The sequence below is a fragment of the Mugil cephalus genome, chromosome 21 (assembly GCF_022458985.1).
Source record: "Mugil cephalus isolate CIBA_MC_2020 chromosome 21, CIBA_Mcephalus_1.1, whole genome shotgun sequence".
Lineage (NCBI taxonomy): Eukaryota > Metazoa > Chordata > Actinopteri > Mugiliformes > Mugilidae > Mugil > Mugil cephalus.
Genome location: NC_061790.1, coordinates 14,721,975 through 14,746,476, shown reverse-complemented (window position 1 = coordinate 14,746,476; position 24,502 = coordinate 14,721,975). Strand labels below are relative to the sequence as shown.

At 43.8% G+C, this 24,502-nt stretch overlaps 1 protein-coding gene across 1 annotated transcript; it reads right to left on the bottom strand.

Annotated features, from left to right (window-relative positions):
* Nucleotides 1–25: 25 nt before the first annotated feature.
* On the bottom strand, nt 26–21,566 carry mfsd2b (major facilitator superfamily domain containing 2B). Its single transcript, XM_047573396.1, has 15 exons — nt 21,374–21,566; nt 20,508–20,864; nt 16,044–16,169; nt 15,490–15,614; nt 11,103–11,229; nt 7,516–7,594; nt 7,186–7,367; nt 5,749–5,839; nt 3,989–4,110; nt 3,404–3,487; nt 3,098–3,181; nt 2,779–2,888; nt 1,604–1,747; nt 1,212–1,388; nt 26–387 (listed from the first exon to the last, which is right to left on the bottom strand). The coding sequence occupies exons 2-15, from the start codon at nt 20,844–20,846 to the stop codon at nt 339–341; spliced, it is 1,839 nt and encodes a 612-aa protein (XP_047429352.1). The 5' UTR covers nt 20,847–20,864; nt 21,374–21,566; the 3' UTR covers nt 26–338.
* Between the last annotated feature and the right edge of the window lie 2,936 nt (nt 21,567–24,502).

The following is a 24,502-nucleotide window of genomic DNA, read 5'->3' as shown; positions in this document are numbered from 1 at the left end:
TCAGAAAAGAAACTCAACACCTTTCTACCAACCAGTCTCTACAACATTTATTCATTTTATATAATCAATCCATTTGTCACCATATATCATAAATAAATAACGCCGTTGTAGAGCTAAACACAGCAAATAATCATATACATTCATTTATATAAATAAGGTAATCTTGTTATATATTCATAGCTCTAAGATGACTATACAGTACGCGTGAAAATGAAACGAAAAATGTTTACATTAAAACAACTGAATTATTTATCAGTGTAATATACACTAACGAACAACTTTCCAGCGGCAGCACTGGAATCCGTGGCTTTGTGAATTCACTCCATTCAAGATCCAGGTCACACATTACTCAAATCTTCCACTGTTCTGGAGCTGATGCTTTGTTTCCTGTGAGACACATCAATGTCAGTAACGTGCTACATTCAAAGAAGTGCCTCAAAGTACAAAATCAAGTATTGTTCTCGAGTACAGTTTGGAGATGTTTTGCTACTTTATATTTCTACCACAGAGCTACAGAAGAGGTTATACAACAGTTTATAACGGTTCGTGGCAGTCTCAAAGATCTTTACTTCAATAAATGGCCGTCACTATCTACGGTAAAATGAAGTGACACAGTGGTGAGCCTAAGGCCCACTGATGAAAATATTGCAGTATGTACAGTATATATTTGCATTAGTACGAATCGGTCACATTCTTTGAAAACGCTCAACAATGTTCTCCCTCTAAACAAATATCTTTATATGCGGACGATAGCTGATGGTTTCAGAGATTGCTGCAGTTTCCTTCTGCAGTTTCACATTAAAAGCATTCAACTGACAAAACACAGACTTTTATTAGGAAGTAGTCATGGGAAAGTCAGTGTGATTCGTCATCACCTAATGAATAAAAAAAAAAAAGCTATGTCTGAGCATTTGGCTCAGTTTGAAATATTGACAACAATTGGCAGCCACAGTGATCTGTCAGGTGAAGAGCTGCACGCCTCCAGCTCCACTGACTCCTTTCCCTGCGCTCTGCTGATCAGAGGCTCAGATCCTCTTTAATACAACTATAACGACAATAGTTTGTTTTCCTCTTCTGCGAGCTGTGCTGTTTAACCACATCTGCCGCCGCCGCAGCGATATCATCGCGATTGCCACTTCAAAAGTAAAAAGTCGGCGGAGTTGAAAGGTTAAAGTTTTTCCCTCAGCTGGGCATTTATGATTTCTACACACCGTAGCTCTTCCAGGCACAGTTTGTTCCTGAGCCGTACGTCTTCGCTGATGGGGTAGAGGAGCAGGACCATTAACCCCGTAACAATGAAGGCCACTGGGGCGGCACCGATCAGCAGCTTCAGGGTGTACACAACGGGAGCGGGCTGCTTGCAGGCGCCGGTGTCGTACCCTGCAAACCTGCACACATACACACACACAGATTCAATTTAAACACAGATGAGAAATCGACATCAGGCCTGACGCAGCAACACTGCAAATGAGCAAACTCAACACCTTTCGCATGATGAATTACACATCAGACCAGGGTTAATGCGTTTTCCTAAGGCATCATGACACGCTGAGTGCAGATACGGACAATCATTCAATTAATGGTGCACATAAAGCAGACATACTCCAGGCAGAGGGTGGACACCCCCAGGGAGATTCCGGCAGCAAACTTGGTGAAGAAGACGTAGAATGAGTAGAAGATGGCTTCGTGGCCTTTACAGTAGGGGTTGGCCAGTCTGAAGTCATCCACCACATCTGGCAGCATGGACCTGGATTACAGTCAAACAAACACAAACACACACACAAGGCCAGGTTAGATTTTGCTTTGTCTTAAATGCTCGCCATCTCTGTGACACTTTAAGCTTGGATACCGTATGTGCCTAAGATTTCCCTCACTTTAATTATCAAAACCGAATCGCTCACAGCTGACGATGTGAGGTCTGCTTCCGAGACTGTTGGATAACAGCGGGTTGAAATTACAGAGCTAATAACACGATTAGATGGTGAGCAGCGGGCGGCAGCGGCGGCCATTCCCCGCAGACAGGATAAACAATCAGCCCCTTCCAAAATAAACATGCCCCCCCCCCCTTCTCAAGAGACTTTAATTTGGGGTTAAAGGGAGGGGACGGGAGATGAGTGAAACAACTGGAAAGCAGATGTAGGGAAGCAGAGCGTGGTGTTGCAGGAGCTCTGTGATTGTCGAGAAGGTTTACACTGGACGCCACCTCTCGTTCTTTAATATAACACCACTTCCATGACCGTGGCATGACCTGGGCGAATGGACAGGGCACCAACTCACCACTAACAGAGAAGTCGGTGCACTACGGCTACTATGAACTCTGGCATCAAATCAAAGGGACTAAAATGGGCAGAAAAGCCAATGTAAAAACAGAGAAATAGCAGGGCTGAATTTAGGTAAGCAATGTCATAGGTTTAGTAGATTTTTAACATTTTAATGCTATGCCTTTTTAATGTTATACCTTGTATTTATAGAATGGGATTAACACTAATTATAACATTGGTAGGACAAGCTCTGGCCCCACCAAGCGCCTTTGGGCTAGGCAGTGAACCCCAAGATTAGCCTGATGGAGTTCTCCAAGTTTACTATATTTCTGTTAACACTGTGGCCAATTTGAGTCGTGTCTTTCAATTACAAAGTCAATGTAAATGTAAAATGCAAAAAAAAAAAAGAAAGAAAGAAAGAAAAGAGACACTTCTACATTCATGGTTTTCTGGCTCAAACTTGTTCTAAAATGAGTTTTGATGGATGCAAGGAGCTGAAACGTCCTTCGCGTCTCACCACGGCAGTAGGAGCGACGCGGCCACGCTGAGGCCAGACGAGACGGCCACCACGTAGGCCACCACCACGTTCGGGATGAACACCAGCATCATGGTGAAGGGCATGATCCACTGCGAAGACAAACACAGAGGTAAGGGGACGGGCCTTCTTTTGTGTACCTTGTGAGAACAAAAAAATGGCTTTGCAAGAAGTCCTGGTGCGTAGCAGATCTTGAATGTTGCTTTGAGACACTTCCCAACGCATCCACAAGATGGCACAAACACTGCAGTCCAACAGCCGCTGGTGGCGTCGGTCAAAAAAGTAAAGGCGGGATGCTCACCGTGATGCCGCAAAAAGCCGCCGTCTTCTTTCCAAACCTCTGCAGAAACCATTGCCACAGCGGAATGCTTATGACTGCAGACACCTGGGAAGACATGTAATTAGATGACGTGAAATGTGCTTCACTGTGACTCTATCTGGTAAACACGAAAGAATCATAAACAGCTACAGTAACGGGAAGATTATTCACAAATGTAAGCTTGTAAAACTTTAAAAAAGAGTCAAGACACCTCTAATTAAAATAAAATAATGTCTGCAATGCAAAAAAAAAAAAAAAAAAAAAAAAAACAGTGCTATTTGTACTCACCAGGATGGTCAGTACAATGTTCTGGAAGTGATCCCTCAGGTCGGCGGCGTAAGTGCAGAAGAGGACGAAGTTGCTCTGTACCAGCTGCAGAAACCAGAGATGAAACATTCACACATTCGTTCCTGTCTGCTCAGCACTGTCACTGGGCATTCAGCTTCCTGCACTGAAGTGACGGGAGAAGCTGCTGACTGTGTTCTGCTGTGATTTATTCCCACTCTGGGGCCCTCGCGGATGACAACTGACACCTCGGCTGAGGAGGGGAGAGGGAGAAGATATACCGAAGGCGCGTGAAGCCTGGAAAGTCTGCCGTGATTTAAACTGCCTGAAGCAGAGGTGTCAAAACTGTAGCATCTGTGCACGAGTGACAGGCAAACAGCGGAGCTACAGCTCTTAAGAGTACCCTCTACCCCCTCCAAAAAAAAACAGGCTTTAAAGCACTATCCTTCAATAAGGGCTCTTCAGCGCTGATCAAATCAACATTGAGCACCAGCCGCTCTCTCCTGCATTGTCAGGACCCAGGACCGGCTCCGTTTACCGTTAACGCCGGGCGTCGTGTCTGAGAAGTGGCTCATAAATAAAAATTACCTGAATGGCGACGGTGATGAAGAGGAACGCGGCGGTTAGGGTGAGGTACGGCCCGTGCCTCATCACCAGGACGAAGGCCTGGAGGAAAGGAACCTGCTTCTCTGTCTTTGGAGCGTACGGATCTGAAACAGTCACACGTGGAAGAAGAACATGAGCGCGCAGCTATGTATCGAATAACATGCAGCGAGGGATGGGGAATACACTGAGACTACAGGAAGTGGCCCTGCATTGAGGGGATGCTGTTTATCCCAATGAGACTTGATACTTATAGTGTAATGAAGATCAGAGGATGAGGACTTATTTAGTGAAAGTAGTTTAATACGCAGTATATATCTGTCTTTAAGATGGAGCCCGTGACATATGTTACATGAAAGACGCGTTCCTGTTAGCACTGTGTTGCCCACATCAACCAACTCATAAATCTTACGGTTAAAGCTTGAATTACTGCCTCCTGGTTGCACGTTTCCGTCTGTGTGATTTTCTTGTTCCAATCTTATGATGTCACAATGAGTAGCATTTGTTAGGCTATCCAAAAATGGTTTCCAAAGAAAACCAAAGTGTGTGTGTGTGTGTTTGCGTGTAAGTGTGACAATGCGCTAGAGGAAGAGGCCTATTGTCGGTGTTTTCCAACACTTTCCAACAGTTTTACCCTCTGCTGTACCGGGACTTTTCCCAAGCAGGCTGCACCCACTTGTCTTGATTCATAATGACTTAAACCGTATCACCTCGGGGCCACTAAGTGCAGAGTTTATTTTGGAACATTAATGTTAAACATAATTCACGAAAAAATCAGACTTCACGTGAAATTATAATAAAACTCTAAATGAACAATTTTATAATTCTGTAGGCCTCCTGTATAGTTTTCAAACTGCTTCACAGTGGCTAGTTGTGAGTAGTTGTGGTGGCTGGCTGCTGCTGTTGGTTGCTGTTAGATTTCTATGCTTCAGTTACATCACTTCTCATGAAAAGCTACACTGATTTTTAAATTAAACCATCCAGCTAAGACAAAAGCCACATTATTTGAGGGAAGTTTTCTCAACGTGTGCCTGAAACGCCGCACTCACAAGTTGATTTATTGCAAACACCTGTATGTGTTTTGTGAGGGCACAGTCACCTCAACCCCTGATCACCTGAGACCGCTAAATCATAATTATTGTGTCACCAAGTCCGAGTGAACATTTGTGCCAAATTCTTAGAAATTCTCTGCAAGTCATTTCTGAGATACTGCATTCACAAGAACAGGACAAAAAAAAACAACAACGCATACAGCAATGCCTCTGGTCACGTCTGTTGCAGACACATAAAAACACATGACTTTATGCACCCAGCTAAGGCCGAAGCCACTTTAGTTTGTATTAAATTAATCCATCCAAGAGGACTAGGATTATTTCATTTATCCAATTGCTTTTATGGAACAACACAGAAACAGATGTTACAGTTGTGTACTATATGTGCCTCAGACCAGTCGCCCAAAGGCATGACTCCAGGCTACTTATTCTGTTCGCAGCTAAACTGCTTCAAATCAAAAATGTCTCCCAAAACAGAAACTGACTCATTTAGCCCCTCACTGAGTTCTGTGTATATAATTTGTCAATAAATCATTAGCTCATAAAATATTAGCAGAAAATGGTAAAAAAAAAAAAAAAAAAAACTAATTCCATTAAGAACTTAAGTTAATAACCTTGATGCTATTAAAATGAGAGAAATATAAATCAATGGGCAAATATTTGTCAGCGAAGTGACAGTTCCCAAAGCCTCACCGTCTCTTTCTTTGACTCCCAGGAACATCACCACGGTGCAGATGAGGAACACTCCTCCTATAACACCAGCAGCTATCATGTACACCTCCTTCTGCAGAGAGAAAGAACAAACAGACAATATAGTCTACATCTACTCATCTCTGCTCTCTAGAGTCTATTCTATCCGGCCTATTTTTAGGCTGTCTGCAATCTTTAATTCATAATGTTCTCAAATGCCTAAAAAATTGAAGTGCTTACATCCAGTGTGGAAACAAAATGCCACAGTGGGCGTCAGCTTTTACCCAAAATGGTGGTTAGGTTTGTTTGTCTGGCTCCCTTATTTTAACACCCACCGGTGTGTGATTTATTACCTGTGATGGTTAAAGCTACATGACCTGCTGTGCACATTCTACTGTACAAATATGAGCGCAAACAGGAGGAAACCGCCAAGTAGATCTGCGTCCAAAAATACAGCGTCTGCCGTTTAATGGCGTACCCCGACAGGAACTGCTCTGCCTTAAACAACCTCTGTTTGTTTGCTATTTTCCGCGTGGCTCAGGCCGAGCGGTTCATTATTATTTATGCACATCAAACACTCCCTGTTTCCGAGGGCAGACTGAGCTCGCTCAGACGGTGTGCCACCCTCACCAGTGACCGCGGAGGAATTTAGCGGGTGGCTGCCGAGGGTTTGGTGTAGCGAGTGTGTTGCCCCGATCGGGTTCACCCAAAATCCATTGGAAAGGGAACATTTGAAGCTCCAATAGCTGCGGTGCAACCAAAACCCAAAGCGGGACAGTTTGGACTCTGGCTTGTTTCATGTTCACAAAACGTCCCATGATGGATTCACAGCAGCAGCAGCAGCAGCAGCAGCAGCAGCCGTGTTTATTCACAGCTCTGCAAACTGAAATGTGGACATGAATGTGTCTCCTCACGTCCTTCTCCCTTTTCTTTTAAACTAAGCTGCAGCCGCCTTGGAGCAGGAGATTAATATTTCCAGCGTATTAAACTGGGGTGCCTTCATGTGTTCTGGGTGAGATATAAATAGGCTTAATGGCTTGCAGACTGTGGAGACCCCTCAATGCAAGCGGGGCCACGTTTGGAGCTTGATCTGAGGGAGGAACCCCCTTTTGTGGTCGCGACTGGGGGAGCCGGCTCAGGATGCCGGGTTCAGATATCAAACGGCAGCGTCTCCTTTCAATCCCACGGGTTAAAACATGAAGCCGTTTCAGATGTCAGAACCTGCAGCCAGTCAGTAAATGTGCAGCCAATTTTCAACAATCCTCCTTTTCATTCGGCGTTGTTGTTTTGTTTTTTTTTTCTTTCAGCCTCGGATATTTTGCCAAAGTAAACCACCTTGAGCACATACACCGCAGCGACAGACCCAAGTTATTTTCAAACCCGAGTATTTGGCCTACTTTTAGCACACCTGGGCTCCTGCCATGGCACGGTGACACTTACAGAGTGTGACAGGTAGTCCTGGGAGCGCACCAGGCTCTTGACGATCTCTGCCCCGCTGCTGTTGCCAAGGTAACCGGCAGACGTGTTGTGAGTAGGGCAGTGCTTCAGAGTGTGAGCGCTGGCCACAATCTGGCCCTGGATGGCGGCGCCCACAAGTGTCCCCAGCACCTCCATTGTCATTCCTGTCGTCACACGAGGCAAAGATCCAGGTCTCAGTTTAAACACCACCAAGCACATACTCAGTCTGAACAGGTGCACAAGAAATGCTGTGGCTTGGATTAATTCAGCATTCCAGGCCTTAATAACTTTTTGCATATTAAAACACCTTACGGTAAGCGGTGGCGGAGTCTCTTTCCTTCTGGTCTGTGCTCAGGAACATGGTGAGAGCAGAGTAAGGCACGTGGAAACACTGCAGGAGAGCGGAGAGACTCAGTTATGGCTTGGGTAAACAGAAAAAAATATAAGTCTGGCACAGCTGCTGTCAAAAAGCTGCAAACATTTCATGTGGAGAGGAAGGACATGATGGATGGTTTTATTTTTATTTCTTTATTTTTAGTTGCAGAAACACAGTTCTAGGTTCGAACCTGACAGATGCGGAGTTTGCATGCACATCACAGATTTTCTGCAAGACATGCACACCATTTGGTAAGTCTAAACTGCCTGTAGGGATGTAAATGTTTGTCTCTATGTGTCAGCCTTTTGATGGACTTGTGACCTGTCCATCGATCCTACGTCTCACCCAGTGAGTGAGGACCCTCTATGGATAAATGGTAATAGATAGTGGATGGACAGCTGCATGGATGTTAGCCCTGTGATGGACTGGTGGACTGGGAGTATTCCACCTCTCACCCAGTGCCAGTTGGGATAGGCTTCAGTGACTCTCTGCAGAACAAGCAGTTATAGATAATCTATGGATAGATGGTGGTTTGTTTCTAGGGGATGGCATTGACATTCAGTTTGTCCAGTCCGAAAGTCTAGACCGTCTAGACCAAAATATCTTGACTATTTGATGTGCTACCATCAAATATTTGCCAACCTTCATGTCCCCCAAAGGATGAATGCTAATGATGGTAACAGTTTCCTTCCATGTGGAGCCGCCGGCCGTGAAGTCGACATTTTCTGGTTTTGAGTAAACGTCGTTGGGAACCATGAAATTTAGCAAATATGAAAATCACCTTACCACCTTACCTTTTAGTACCATCATCAGGTTAAATGCATCAGGTTTTTACACCTCCATTGCCCTTAGCCGTGCTTAGAATGTTTTTGTATGCTACCATGCTCAACTAAGAGGATGAGCATGCTCTTAGCACGCTGGTTTTGTATTTAAATGTGGAGTCAATCGTTTTAATCTGGAAAAAAAAATTACTAAAGAATGTAGTCTATTAATTGGAAGAAAAAAAAAATCAGTGGCTTGGACCGATCTACGAAGTATTGTTCCAGTCAACCAGCAACAGGGGGCGTAGGTAAATCAGCGCGATATAGACCCTTCATGGTTTGTAAATGATGTGACTTGTGAGGGGCAGGGCTTAACTGGAAGCAAAATAACTCAAACACTATAGCTTGTAAACAGTTAGCTAGCATATTTAAAGAGACTATTTTGGCACGGAGTCTGGTCTGTCTGTCTTTATCAAGTGAAGCCTCTCCAACAAAGATATTACAAGAAGTAAGTGGAACCACTGTGGAGGATACCATAGCAGATGCAACTTAAGCTTCAACACCCGTAAGAAACACACAACTAACCTGCATTACCTAGCGGTTACCATTAACATTAACATGTAACAAGAATCCTCTAAATACTGATTAACTTAAGGTAACTTCAGTCACGATTTTTTCTAACCCATAATGTTTTCCAGGCTGAAGCTGATGATGCATTACATATTAATCTTATGAAGTGTGTGTGTTGTTGATTGCCTCACTCCAATCCTTTATTTTAATCGTCAAAGCCAAACCAAAGTTGTCTATGACTGGCTGGTATGTGATAAAACTTCAAGTTAGTATTTTTGATTCTCCGGTTTTGACAGCCAATACAGCAAGACGACATTTTCAAGTTTAAAAGTGACAGTGTTCGCCTCAAGCTTCCCTCTGTTTTGCCTCCAGCTCCAGCTCCACAGTGATGTAGACCATGAAGGGGTCTATACGTGAGAGGGTAAATCTGACTAATCGTCGCTGTCCGATAAAAAACACGTATCACCACTTTTGAAGTTTTTGGCTTTCTACAGTATACAGCATGTCTGCATTCTACCCTAGCAACTGACACGTTCAGTATCTATATGACCAATGGAACGATGCTTTAAGACGCAATCTATTTAAAATGTATCTCCATTAGATGTCTGAAATGTCAGTCAAAAGGCATGTGTTAAAAGCAGGTATGAAAAAAATAAATTTGGAGATATGTGTTTTTCATTGGACAGCGACATGATGCTGCGGAACTCAAGAAAAAAGATAACAGAGGCAAGGTTTTCCAACCATGGAGAGTCTGAGAGAGTTGAAAGGCTTCAAGATGGTTGTAGTGGTTGTTCTGTGTCTGCATGATGTCTGAGGTGTGTAATATTAGTTTTTCTGTGTTTTTCAGAACTAACACATCATGATGTTGCAGTAGTGGGAGGGTTCACTTGTCCATTTGCCTTTACCTCAGCAATGCACTTTCATTAATTTGGGGTTCCCTAGCTTCTGAAGGAGCACTGAAGGGAGGGGCGTGTTTGTTTGGGCTATTGAGCTCAAATACCAACAATCCTTCTCATGAATGGCTTGCCTTGCTCCACCTTTACGTCCAGCCTCAAGTAGCCACTAGCACGGCTATGAACTGGCACCGACTGACAATCAAGCAGGAACACCCATGTTGGCTTTTGTCTACGTGTTCCAGGGAAAACATAGAGGCAAAATATACTCTGTAAATATATCAAAAGCAATCTCTGCAGTTTCCATGTCAGCCAACCTCAGATCTGTTTTCGCCTTCTTCACCACCTCTTTAGAGAATAGGAGAGCAACCCGAGTCCTGCTTCACTTTGTAATTTACACAAGGGCTCAGTCAGCTCTGTGGCCAAATGAGTATGCACTGCCACAACCAAAATAAATGCGGTGTCGTGAAAGGGTTTTTTTGTTTTTTTTTTCAGCCAGCTCCTATGCAGCATGTCATTTATGGGGCTTTTCCTGGATGCAAACATTTATAGAACCGAACCTGCTTAACAACGAAGTACAAGTGAGAACTGATTAATTGGATGGAAACCCATTATTAGCTGATTGCATAAATAGATGATATCATGCATGCTAACCTCTGTTTACAGACTGTGACCCTCTGAATGATAACAGCTGCCCTTTTCCCAGCAAAGTTTGCACAAACACGCGGCTCAGAGACAATGAAGGGCGGCTAAAAGCGGCAACCAGCATTTATCCAGCGAGAGGTTCCTGGCAGGACTGACCGTATACTTATCAAGTAGTTAAGATGACATGCAGTTACAGCTCACCACAGTGTGGCCGCAGCAGTCTCCGTGCTCTGTAGCACATGCTATATGGGTTACCCCAGAGCAGGGCCAGAACAGAGAGAAAAAGAGTAATGGTTTGCACCATAATAACAAAAGGCAGCCTAAATAACTACACTTCCCCTTTGAGGTGAGGTGTCTGAGCGCTCCAGGCTCTAATCTGCTGCTCGTCACACAAATCAAAGTCTAGATCCCAGCGGGAGCTGTCAGAGACTGGCGCGAGACGTCTGTAATCATCCCCACTTTAAGCATTGTTATTCCTGATGCATTTTATCTTATGTAATGTATCATCCACGGGCTGAGCGCTGCATCAATCATGACTTTTATCCCGCTTTCCTCACTTCTCCCTTGTAAAGTCCTGCTTTACAGTTATCTGAGGCATCACACACCAGTCAGAATTTCTCAGACATCCAGTTGTGGAAGAGCGTGCATACTTACAGTGATGAGGGTTTGGTAGAGGCAGTAGAAGCCTAGGTACCAGATGAACCGGCCGCTACTGCTGAAAGGAGGGACGAACCAGAGGTAGAAGTACGACACCACCAGGAAAGGAGTGCAACCAACCATCCTATAAGATGAAAATAAGAATAAGTCAGGGGAGATTTATAGACGCAGAAGTAGCATTGTTGAGACTTTTTAAAAGGTTTTGTTCTTTTGTTCTCTAAAAGAAAGATGGTTCTACGAGAAACCATCGTCACTGCTTAAAACTGTCACAGCAGAAGTGACTATTGCTGTGTTACGTAAGGTTCACAGCGCTGCTAAAATCAGGCCGTATTCTTGGGACATGATGGTCAGTAAGCTGACAGCTAAATGATTATGTTGTTGTGGGTATGATAGGAATCTGGTCAGGGAGTGACCGGCGAGCGGGGAAATACCACAAAATTGCAAGTTGGCTTTAGAAGGTCGACGCACGCACGCAGATAAACACATGAGTACGTAGCAAGGAAACGCAACAGGAAGCTTTTCTGCAGTGTTGTGCTTTTCTCAGGAAGCTGGAGTGTTAGGATCATGTATAATTCAAAAGTCAAAAACAAAATTATGTATCATGATGGTTAAAGTGAGCAGAATGGGCAGAAATGGTGCAGACTGTGGAGGATTAGTACCAATATGTCATCCACCCTCTGTGGATGTGGTCTAGAGAATGGGATGACTGTAATAGTGACACATCAGCAGGTAGCAAACAACCCTTCAGGGGCTCTGACCTCTGAACTGTTCTACACCAGGACAGAGAACATGGGAGAAAGAGGTAGAGAGAGGCCAGTTACAGTCATTTCTGGCATCGTCCAGGCCAGCCACCTCACTCTCCTCCTGATTGTTTGCTTAAACAAAGGCGGTACAACAACGCTGGTGCTGCAGTATTGACTGCTTTGGTCATGGGAGTGTTGAAAGGACCCCAGGGCCGGTGAATGGGACAGTTAGAATGTTCCTGCAAGATGACTGTGTTCAGAACGAGGCAACAAAGGCACACGCGTACAAAACACTCGCATGCACGTGGAGCCCTCATGAATACGCAGTAACACCTGTCCTGATGATTTCCACAGCCTTAATTAAACCAGAGTGGACTGATAAGAAGCTGGACTCTTTTCTCATCAACTTGCTGGAGACACTTGCAGCATGTTAATGAAATGATGTGCATATGGAGATGAAGGGGTTTGGAAGAGAGCTCATAGGTAATAATGTGCTTTTTCGGGGTTGATTTTGCACTCGTACCGACACTTACACCAAGGCACTACAATTCAGACAATGGTGAATATTGGACTTTTTATTTACTGTTTGTTTTATAGCTGTTTCAAGTACTGTAGCATTGCACGTCTGCACCTCAGCACTCAAAATGGACAGTTTAAAGAAAGGATCAAAACTCGCGTAGACATTATTCTACTTTCGCGTCAAAACCCAACGCTTACATTCACCACAGTGTTCACCAGCTTCGCTTCAATTTCAGAGGTTCTGTGTGGAATTCACAAAGCTGATCTCCGCTGTCATCTCAAATAAGGACGTTAACTTTCTTGGCAGCTTCTACACAACGACCTCCGTAAATGAAGACGCACATGGTGATGCCTTCCAGATGCCAGCGCCGAGCATCCATCCAACAAAGCGGTCAACGCGATAGCTGAATTGAATGGCGCTGTGGTAGGCAGCCATCCAAAAGCTGCTCGGGTGGAAGCAGTGGTTTTGGTTGTGCTGGTGTTGTGAGCTCTCCCAAAAACAGTAATACCTAGCTGCTACCAAACTTAATGTAACAATACGAATGGCTTCTTTATGCAATTAAATGCAACATATACACTGATCAGACATAACTGGTTTGCTCTAGGTGGGTGGTCTATGTAGGTAATCAATGTTATTTACTACTCTTGTCAGCTGATCAGTGTAATAGTAAGTCAGTCACAGTTACCGGTTTCTATTTACTTAGGAGGGTAGTAGTCATCCTACATTTTGCTGATGATACTGTATTTTCAGTTGTACTACTTAACTGGATTCTTAATATATTCAGGAGATCATACAACAATCAACCAGAGTTAAAGCTGTGAGCTTGTTGCTGAGCCACAATTGTGAGGAACTACTGGTATGTTTTACATGTGATAATGATCACGGCTTATATGCAAAAAGTACCCTCACAATGACGGCAAAGGATTCTCTACCCACCTAGTGGATTGTTGCGCGTGACTTCAGTGTTAGTTTTGTCCAAGTATTTTTTATATTTTTTTTAGATGATGGGGTTTCCAAAAACAAGTTCTCAGATGTTTCTGTGTAGCAAACCATGTGAGTCAGGTTTACTCACGGTCACTATCGCTGTTTCTACAGGAGGCAATCTTGAAAAGCTGCTTCCTTAAGCTTCTCCCTGCATTGATGGTAAGTTTGACGGGAAATAAACACAGTAGCTCCCAAGGGTACATTTAAGGACCAGAGACGCCATCCTAAAAGTGACTGGGCTAAAGATACTCATCATTTAATGTCTGGCTGTAGATGTGTCAGACAGAGGGAGAAAAGCACTTCCTGCAGAATGGACAGAGGGGACTTTCCTAACAGGGTAAAACCAGGGGAGTGTCTTGCACTCTCATCACAAATACTGTTAAATAAACAAAAATACCCCAAGTATGCCACACATTCACATGGACATGCACGCAAGCAAGCAGGAACGCACACCTACGGCTCCCCAAGGGTGAAGCTGATTTCAGCATCTGTCTCCTACTCAGTGCGGCTGGCCGTCCACTGTGGACTTGTGCACTTGGCCCCCCTCCAGAACTGTCAGATTGTGTGTAATCTATGGGTTATAATGGAGCCGGCATTAGATACGGCCTGTGTAATTACAGTAAGTGTCACGCTAGAGTGTACAAATGACATATACTGCACACACACACACACACACGCTTAGCTGCTTATAAAATTTGGAAATGGTAATGAATGGAAATGACGGCGACAGCTCCATATAATTCACACAGTCACAAAGTCAAATTGAACCAAAAGCCCCTGAGATACTGAGGAACATCTTGCCTTGAAATAAAATGAAAGCTGGGTAATGCCCGAATGTGAAATGAGGTGTTACATAAATGGAATAAAATGTAACTGAGCAGCACAGCAGCAGATGACTTGTTGAGAGACTCCTTGTTTGTTGTTGTGTGGAATCAAAAGGACAAAAAGCAGATCACACCCTTGAAGCATCGTGCCTGTCTAGCTAATCAGAGGGGAGTGTCACCATTCAAACGAAATCCCAATGGCTGCGTATCTAGGGCGACCCTCAGGTGAGAGAGTCGGAGTCGTATCTGAGAAGGATTTCAAAACCGAAAACTGGAGCACACGATGTTTTTGTTTTTGTAGAGGTTCTTTTTTTTTTGCACAAACATCAGCATCATGTAGCGACCACAATTATGTCTGAGAGCGTGGGAGAAAACCAGAACAAGTTTCGTACTCCATCAAGAAATTACAGCTCTTTATGCAAGCAAGGACAAATCTGCGGCAATCTGAGTTTATCCTTAGTGTCGGTATTTTTTGTTTAGGCTGTTATCTTTCCACAGCAAGCTAAGTACCCCGTTTCCTGGAAGTTTCCTGCATATTATTTCAGCGATTTTGTAGAACCTCATTTACATTCGCGGCTCATTTTCCCTCATGTTCCTCCGTCACATTCCAAGCTAGAGTTGCTGCCTCTTGCTTGTCGTTATTCTCACCTTCATCTTCAGTTCTGACAAACAGACACCAGATCTGAAAATACGCCGTGGTGCAAAATGCAGAAAGATAGGTGTTCATGAGCTCAATCAGCAAGTGGTGAGTGGTGCAATGTAATTCATTCATATTTATAAATTGTGAACCGTGAGTTACTATTTCATTTTCAAATTACGTCATCAACGGATGATTAGAAAGGTTTTCCACAATCATTGAATTAGTTCTGTCGAGCCTGAGCGTTACACCCCTCTGCACCTCCACCCGGTCGTAACACTAGGAATTAGATACAAATACAATTGGATAAAAATACAGAAATCTTATAGGCGGTTTATGCTTGGACGTGCACCTCCCTAGAAACGTAAATACGTTTCATAGCCCCCGCCAGAGCTGTGATTAGCTCTGCTTTAGTATTTCGGGCAGCTTCTCCATCTTTGGATCAATAAAGACAGAACACAATGAGTAAAGGAAACAAAAATGAACTCGACTGATTAAAAAAAAGACACAGTGCCGACTAATGTTTGGGTGGCGCTTTTTCAGACTGAGCCAGACTGGTGAGTGCGCAAGTATAAATGGCTCACACTGGCCTAGGCATAGGCGTAGGCGTAGCTGGTTCTGCCGTTTGTGTCATAAACCCATCTATGTCTCATCTCTAGTGTGACAGGGCGCTCACCAGGGCATGAGTCTTCCAATCTTGGTCCATCTGCTCTTGGTAATGAAGAAACCAACAACTGGGTCAGTCACTGCACCCCAGGCCTTACCGATGAACAGCACCATGGAGGCCTGGAAGGCGTTGATCTGCGGAGTAGAACAGAGACAGATTGGAGTTAAAGTCGCTTGCAGGCACAAACCTTTCCTACCTATTTATTTATATATGGCAGCAGTCACAGAGTGCCAGTAACATCCTCTTGTTGTCCTATAGGTCTTCAACAGGGGGTCTGTGACCCCTAGGGGGTCCGCGGAGGCACACTTAAATGTGTATTTAAAGAAAATTTTAATTTCTTTAAATACACATTAAAATGAATCCAACATATTTTAGTAAATAAATAAGGGATAGCCTAATATTAAATGGAAAAATTATAATAATAATGCATGTTTATAAGTAGCCCTAAGCCAAGTTTAATATAGAACACATATAGTAGGTAGTGGGTCCCTGCTTACTCTCTACATCAGTTTGGTGTCCTTGGGCCTGAAAAACGTTGAAGACCCCTGCCCTAGCATGTTTACCTGAGCGACGTCAAGCAGGTAGATCTGCAGGAAGAAGGCCGTGGCGCTGGCAGCCACCTCCTTGGGTGCGCCTCCGATTGCGAAACACAGTTTGCCGCATACTGACAACTTCTGGCTCAAGTCGGTCTGTGAAATTAAAACAGGAAGACGTATGAGTGCTGTTATTATTCATTGTTCTAGGGCGCAACTTTTAGTTTCTACGTCTTACGACTCCTGGAAATTGAGGTCACAAGAGCAAGAAAACGAAGGCGCTTGTTTTGGACACAAAGCACTCAATAGCATAAAATGCGTACGAGGTTGTAGTTAATAATAGGAATTTGTGGACGCAAGCTGTTTGCAAAACACACATTTGTGGATGTCATCAAAAAGCATACAAAGAAATATGGCAGGGTCATCATAAGGGTGGGTTTACAACTTAATTTGAGTCAGTTCCGGAACAGGAAGTAAGGAGTACACATAATCTATATATGTCATTCGCGAGAATGTGCATATTTCTATTCTATGTTTGACGCAATCTTCAAAAATACTTTTTTACACCCTTTTGGTTTTGTAAGGAAGAGCGACTTCCCAGACACACTGACACAGATTTAGGTGTGCCACTCTTAAATACACAAAAACCACGAGAGCAGGCTTGTGACTCACACTTCACAGTGAATCCTGCATTCACCCGTGTCTGAATCCTTTTCTATTTCAGGTGCTCCAAAAATATCCTCGTGTCACCGTGATTCATGAATTGAGAACAACGAAAGCGCAGCAGTGTTCAAAGCCTCCCCACGTTGCTCTGTCTTTGCTGTGATCTATGTGGATGTGTTTCCCCCTGCCTACGAAAACTGCACCCTGTCTCATACCATAACCCTAATTCAGATGTGTTCATATCTTTGCCTCTGTAAATGATAGGTTACTCTGGCAGACGGGAGAGATGTTCATTTTTTAAGTGGAGAAGGATCAGAAGGAGACCCCCTGCCGGCTGCTAACATTGTGGTCTATCTGTGCAGACAGCGAGGCCCACAGAGGAGCCTGAGGAACCCGCCGAGTTGTCCGCGGCTCTGTTTCCTTCCCCGCCGCTCTGCTAAAACTATCAGGCGCGTGTGTCTGCGTGTGTGTGTAACGAGGGCGCGCTTTCATCTTCAGACGCGAATGCGACCAGACACCACAGTCTGGGGAGCTCCATATTTGCCTGCGAGGCTGCGTGCACATGTCAACCTTTGCCTCTTCCTCCCCGTGCACAACCTTTGGTGTCAGACATGCACACAGAACAGCATTACTCCGCATCCATCCAGCGGCCAGGCCGCGCCGGCGGCTGCACCCCCTCGGAGCTTTATGAAAGGAGGAAATCACCAAAGTAACCGCAGCCGCGGCCGACACACTGTTATTATGGGGCTCACGTTTTCTCTTCCTCCTTCTCTTTGCCCCATCAAAACATAGAGGGATTGGAGAGCGACAATTACCAGGAGGGAGATGTGTAATTATTCAATCGCAAGACAAGCGGGTCAGAGGTAAGTAAAGGCTGCGCAGCGGTTCCGACTTCAGAACTCCTTCTTCTTCCACTCTCACTGCAATTACCCCTAATTGGAGTGAAAAATCAAAGTCTTTGGTGTCTGGAGAATGCAGCTTAACTGAGGATGTGCAAAAAATACTCTCTCTCTCTCTCTCTCTCCCTCTCTCTCTCTCTCTAACACTTTCTTTCCCTCCAAAATCTCAATCTGACTGAGTTCTTATCATCAAAAAGGATAAACAGGATATCCCCTCTACTGTTGTCTGGGCGCACAAACAAAACCACTTGCACACAATTCATCACATATAGATCCAGCGCACATCTGGAAACACTGGTCCAGACTAAAGGGAGCATCCGCGGGGTTCAAACAGCCAACAAGCGAGGGACAAGGACAGATAAGACTAATCTTTAAAGCTAATGAATCCTTAACCATTGCAGGGAAGGCGATTTAAATCAGCACAGAAGATAATTAAACAAGCGGGGAGGAAAATCCTCTCGAGCCAACTGAGCTATACTCTCAAAACAAAAATGCATACCGTCGATGTTTGCATGTTAACGTTAAGCTGGTAAAATGCATCCGTGAAGCACTTTAAATGTCCGACTCAGTCAGGGATTTTATGACAGTTCTGGGTATCAGGGTCAGCCCGCAATATACCAGTTAGACGAATCAACGGCAGTGGCTTTGCGCCCTCGGTTCAGATGACGGATTATGAGAGCAACGGCTGATTACGTCAGTGGTGGCAGCGGGCCATCGAAATGTCAACAGCAGCCTGGTAAAACTCACAGGGAATCTGTCCAAGAGCTGAAGATTTGCTGCTGCTCATAAGCCAGTTATTCCCTCATCTAAAAATGCTGATACGTGCGGATACCGTCGCAGTGACAAAGTCCTTTAGAAGTATTTCATGATGGATCGTCATTCAGTCTCATATAAAGAGACAAAACTCACTTCTTCTCTTTGTGTGTCACTCAAGCGGGCTTACGCGACACGACTGATGCATAACATTTCTTTTTTAGTCCTGGTGTTTTGAAGCATTTTCAGGGCAGTGAGGCCACGCTGCAAAACACGAGACTATCACACTAGCTGAATGTAAACAAAATGGATAGATTTAATTCATCAAAAACATGTATGGCCTTTTGGTTTGTATTATTTTAGGGAAAGGAGTAGAAACCTCAGGGGGAGAAGATGCACATTTCATGCATTTCGCGATTTAAGGGCTAACTCTGCTTCTGTTGCACTTTGTCAGACAGTTCAGAAATGAGGCAGCGCACCAAATTCATTTCTCCCCATTAGGAGACCTAGCAGCAGGTCCCGAGTGCATTCACTCCAGTGGGAGACATGAACATTAGCAGAGAACAAAAAGTTGGACGCATTTTCAGGAGCCACATACAAAACATTCTGACATAAAGAGACTATGTATTTAGATGAGTTCTGCCAGCCCAGATGTCTTCTCCTCAAATACATGAAACACTGTGTGAAGGTTTGTCCTCATAAATCTGTTTTAAATTAGCGTATTCATGTCCAGCACACCTTTATCTTCCACAAACCCAACGGTAGCCAAAATATGCTACCATTTCAAGCTAACATAAGCTCGTGTTTAAAACTCATGTTAGCTTCCAAACGTCTGTAATGCTGAATATGGCCGTGAGCTGTTTACAGTGTGACGTCAGCAAAAAGGCATATTAATCCCTCATCTGTCCACAGCAACACCCACTGAGGAGGCGCACCATACCGTTAGTCGAGCTTGTTATGCGTCTGCTTTTGTTTCGGATCTTCCCTGGCTTTGTCACATTTTGCTTTTGTTAATCACCACTTCAACTTAGTTACCAATGTTTCCACCCCAGCCAGGTGCAGAAACACTCACGCAACGCATTTTTAGTTCGTTCGAATGGCCAGTGTCGAGACTTCCTGTTCCCTGTGCTGGTGATGGTTTACAGTCCGAACTAGGACTTGAGAGTTGAGTAAAATGGTTTTGTTAGCTTGCTTGCGCACAGGCTAGGGCGTCCACTCTCTTTTTCTCTCCATGCAAACCATTAAAACCTTGTCCCTTGCATACACTCTGATCAGTATGCAGATCTCCATTTGAAGAGACTGTCCTCAGGGAAATCAACTTCAAAATTATTGGTTTGCAGTCAAGTGTCAGATTTCAGGTGTGAATCCCAACTCTACAGAATCAAAGTTAGCTTCCGCATGTTTGACGAAGGTTTGGCAGAGCTGAGACAGCTGCAAAACTGGTTACATTGTGTGATGCAACGCTGTTTCATAGATACTCTGACCTATCAGTGACTAACTGTCACAGTATTGTATTATGTCAGAATTTACAACACTGCCTGCAGGATCTCTACCTCCATAAAGGAAATACACACCGCGTAAGGAATTGGTCGTCTATCTTTTAATTTCCTTCGTTCAACAGCCTGCGGGCTGAGCACGCAGACTTTAGCTCACAGATACAAACGCGCTCGCACACGAGAGGCTCACTTACACTCTGTTTATAGGCTTAGATGAAACAAGGCATTAGAAAATGTTAGAGCAAGGTCAATCAAGTCATCCCTCTCTGCAGTATATTCACTCTCTTATTTCCTAGCAAGAAAAATTATTCTCTCCATCACCAAAGCCCACTGAAAGCAATCATCAGGCAGGTCCTCTGGTCAATGGGAACAACCTTTGTCAAATGAAAACAATCTACTCCCAGGCTTTGAATCCACTATCTGTGGGATTACGGGTCACGGGAAAACAATGGAGTTGAGTAATCAAAAACAGATAAGCAACTAAAGAGACTGCACTTTCCATCTTTTTGTTTCTCTCTATCCTATCATGCCACTCGGACTCAGACTAAGGCGCAAAAACACCAGAGGAGATTGAAAATCTAAGCCAGTTTTAAGACGTACGCCAGTGTCCAAATAAGGCTTGCAGCTGCGCGAGTTAACAGACAACTACCTGTAGGACAAGCATCAAAAGCAATTGATCTTACCTGCGGAGAAGTTTTGGGAAACAGCGGTTCGCTGGGCTTCATCGGCTTGCCCGCAGAGCTCTGCACTCCCCTCTCTCCCTTGGTCATGGCTGAGAGACTGTGCGTGAGGCGACAGCCGTACCTCTGAGCCTGTGTGTGTGAGCGAGTGTTAAACTGAGTGTGGCTGTGACTCCTTGTGTGAGCCAGAGCACGAGGAGCCTGCCACTGGGCGGTGGTGTGTGTCAGAGGTTGAAACTGGATGTGGCTCTGGCTCCGGGTGTGGTGCACGTGAGTGACAGCTCCGGAGGCAGGGAGCTCTTCCCGCTCCTCTGTGACAACTGTGCCGCTTTCTGCCGCCATTCACATACTGTTTGTGCTCTGGAATGAGGCCAGGAGGGAAGGGCAATGTCAGACAGGATGTGCCACACATATATATGCAAAAAAAAAAAAAAGCACTCACCTGCACTAACTAACATGTATAGAATCACGCAAACACAAGAACGCAGGAATGTGAACTCACACATGTATGAGCACAGACAAAGACTTGTTCTCATAAAAACAGGCAGGAATGGTACAATGCAGGAGAGACACAACACAAATACTCACAAAGTAACCCTTGAAAACATAAGTTAAAGTAATTTATTTTTATTTATTTATTTTTTTTAAGGATATCACCATTTTCTCTATTTAATGTACTTTAAAGGTGGCTTTAAGAATAAGGAAACAGGGGAGAGGGAGCAAGTGCGACGTTGTCCCGTGCAGGAATGTGTGGGCTGCCGTCATCTTACTATTACTGTAAGTGCATCCATCAGCCACCGCTCTGCACACCTGATAAAGAACAATGAAGCCTACACTCATGATAAAACTGCAGGAAACAGAAACCTTACCCCGTGCGAGATGGAAGAGCAGCCTGCGCCGTCAGTGGGTTAGTTTGGTTGATGTGGTGATCTGCAACTCATTCAGTCAGTCAGTCAGTCAGCCTGCCTGACGCGCAGGATGAGAAGGAGACTGCGGAGGATGGGGGGAGATCGGTCTGCGCGTCTCCGCTCCCGTCTCCAGTACGGAGCTGCGCCCTGCAGCGGCCGTGGCGAAACATCACATAACACCGGCGGAACGCGTGAAAGCGTACGAGTGCGCGTCCAAGAGGAGATTATAGCTGCTTTGACCCTAGCAATATATGTTCTGGATGGACGGATTTCACCGAGGCTTGTTGTGTCTTAGTGGCATAGTTCAGTAGGCAATAAAGTTGTATTTTTTATATAGCTACGAATTCATACAATATCTTGATTTTAGTAGGCAATAAATCAAAATAGATACGATTTATATCCTTTTCATGTTTGTTTACTTACAAAAAGTCCTAGTCTTACCATTTAATGATCTCACACCAGAGAATTCTTATTTTTAACACAAGCAACGGCAACATTTTGTCTCTGATTTTAATTCTCCTGAAGTGGTGGAAGTTACCAGTGGAATGCGGGTAATGCGGTTTGGCTTCATTTCTCTGGCAAAATATGAACGGATGCGTGCTTCCTTGGAACTGGGAGCAGGAAAAGTGCGTGTGAACAGAAGTCGACAAAGCTGTGCTCAGGCATCCAGCTGCATTATTCCCACACTAACACCATCAGCGTCTCCATTATTAACCGTACCTGATTTACGACATTTTTAGAACACTAAGTTCGTGCTTGTGTGTTTGTGTGCTCTTGTGCAGCTCTCATTCTGAGGACCAGTTTGTACACCAGTAAAAATGAGGACTTTTTTTTTTTTTTTTTTTTTTTTTTTTTTTCAAAGCGAGGACGTTTTGGCCTGCAGGTTTTCGGATAAAGGTTGCAATCGTGTTATAGTTAGGACTGGGGTTTGGGTAAGGGTTAGGCACTTAGCTGGAACGGGTAGTGTTAGGGAAAGGCGTCAGGGCACCGCACCTCAATTAGTGGCCCTCAGAAGCCAAATGTCTCGCCTATGTATTGTCACAATGTGAAGTAACAATGCCCAACGTGTATAATGAAATGTGCACTGCATCGATGTGGTTTGACCTCGACCCACAACATACAGTTGACCTTAGACCTACTAGCGTTATATTACATGACGTACTGCAGCTCTATCTGCACCTAAACTAGCTTAGCCGCCTGTCAGCCATGACCTGCATGAAAAAATGTAAAGTCGACCAGGAAATGCACCACCAAATCTGACTGGGCTGATCAGTTTAGTCTTATTTTACGGGATCACACCAGTGCTAAGCCAACTTCCTTGATGCATGCAGACGTTGTGTTAAAAGCGACACCTCAACGCTATTCACGCCACCAATTTTAATGCCAGCTACTTCAGAAGGATTAGGTCAGGCCACCGCTACAATTCTCTCGCTGGTTGGAGAAAGTCCATTTATTTGGGACCATTTGTCCAGTCTTACTGTGGTGTAATGATAATTACAATACCAACAATACTAATCGCTTCATTTATGTAGCTGTATTTCATACTTTAAATGGCTAATTTAAAAGAACAAATAGAGGCAGCGGGAAAACACCCATTACCAATATATTTGGTACTTGATGTAGGGCTGTCGTTTGTCTCTGGTCCAGCTTGACACATTTGCGTCATGAAAAAAGTAGGTTTGAAATGACTTGATTTTTTTCTCCTGGTTTGATGCTAAAAACGGGCTTTGTGAACTCCATGGCTTCATTATTTTTTTATTACTACTACTACTACAAGTAACAGCTACTCATACTACCAATACTAATAATAATGATAGCAGTAGCAAAAAAAAACATCTCTACTCATAAAACAACTGCTATTGGTGCAATGGGAATAAAAACAGGATTTCATGGCCCTTGGCTCAGCATGCTTCACAATATTCGTCTCTTGGATAAAATTAATTGGGTAATCCTGGGCTAGGAAATGGATTGTGTCAGTGAATGTCCTCACAAAAATAGCCACACAAACATCCAGTTGTGGTTGTGTGAAATGTGACTCGCAGATCTGCGCTGTTGACCATCTGCACATTGTCTTGTAAATCCTAACCTTTGAGGCAAGACAGAGAGTCTTAAATGGCAGCCATTGTGCAGAACACTGTGTGTATAGAGTTTTATTTAGCCCCGCTCTGTCGAGAATACAAATGTAAATAAAAGAAAATGCTGGCACCTATTAATCAGACACATATTGATTTTGGCGTACCATTATCTGACGTGACAACATCTTCAGACCAACCCTGTCTCCAAAATGCCCTCCTCTATTTTGTGGGTTGTGATATAAACCTACCGTGAGGCGAAATGCACTTTCATAAACAGAATGGTCATAAACTAAACGGTGAAGGTGGAGCCATCCAAACCTTTATTCCAGATCACAAATTGCTCCAACAGATCATGTTATAGTCTGCTCTATAGACACATTCATGTCATTCTAGCACTGAATGCGTTACCTTCAAAATAAAAGCATCTCTGTTCGACATCGTGATCGTTATTAGGTCTCTCATAAAACGACATCCCAAAACTCTTCATTATATTTGCTGTAAATATTGTGTTGTTCTCATCTTGTTTTTAGTACTATTTATGTTATGAACATAAATTATAGTTCCCACAGCAACATTTTTAGTGAGAAGAAATATGAGACAAAATTTAATAATTTCAAAGCACCTTCTTTTTTCTCCTCCTGCTGCAACTCTAATAAAATCTGTCTAATGTGAAGACGTCTTCAGACTACTCCTGCATGCTCTCATTTCTTTCAGGCTTCTTACTTCCTTTTTGGAATGCGGTTTTTCTGTGAAGTCCTACAGAAGACATTATACATGTGATAATATATAAAGTCGCTCCTGAAATGCAAGTGTACAACTGAAGTGCCCTTAACTGTAAATTCATACTTTACTCCCTAAATTCTAATAGCATTTTTAATGATTAAAGTCTCAATGTAACTTTTACTGCAATACTAGCATTTTAAAAGTTTATAGACCTTTACATCTATGAAATAAAAGTATTTTTATGCGAAAACTGCCCTCAAGCTTGTCCCTGAGAAGAAAGTAATCCTTTTTG

Coding starts and splice junctions, on each gene's coding strand:
- mfsd2b (XM_047573396.1), bottom strand. CDS start 20,846: ATGGCGGCAGAAAGCGGCACAGTTGTCACAGAGGAGCGGGAAGAGCTC. Junction 5,840..7,185: donor AGGACTACCTGTCACACTCT/GTAAGTGTCACC, acceptor TTCTCTCTGCAG/AAGGAGGTGTACATGATAGC. Junction 4,111..5,748: donor GGGAGTCAAAGAAAGAGACG/GTGAGGCTTTGG, acceptor TGACTGTTTCAG/ATCCGTACGCTCCAAAGACA.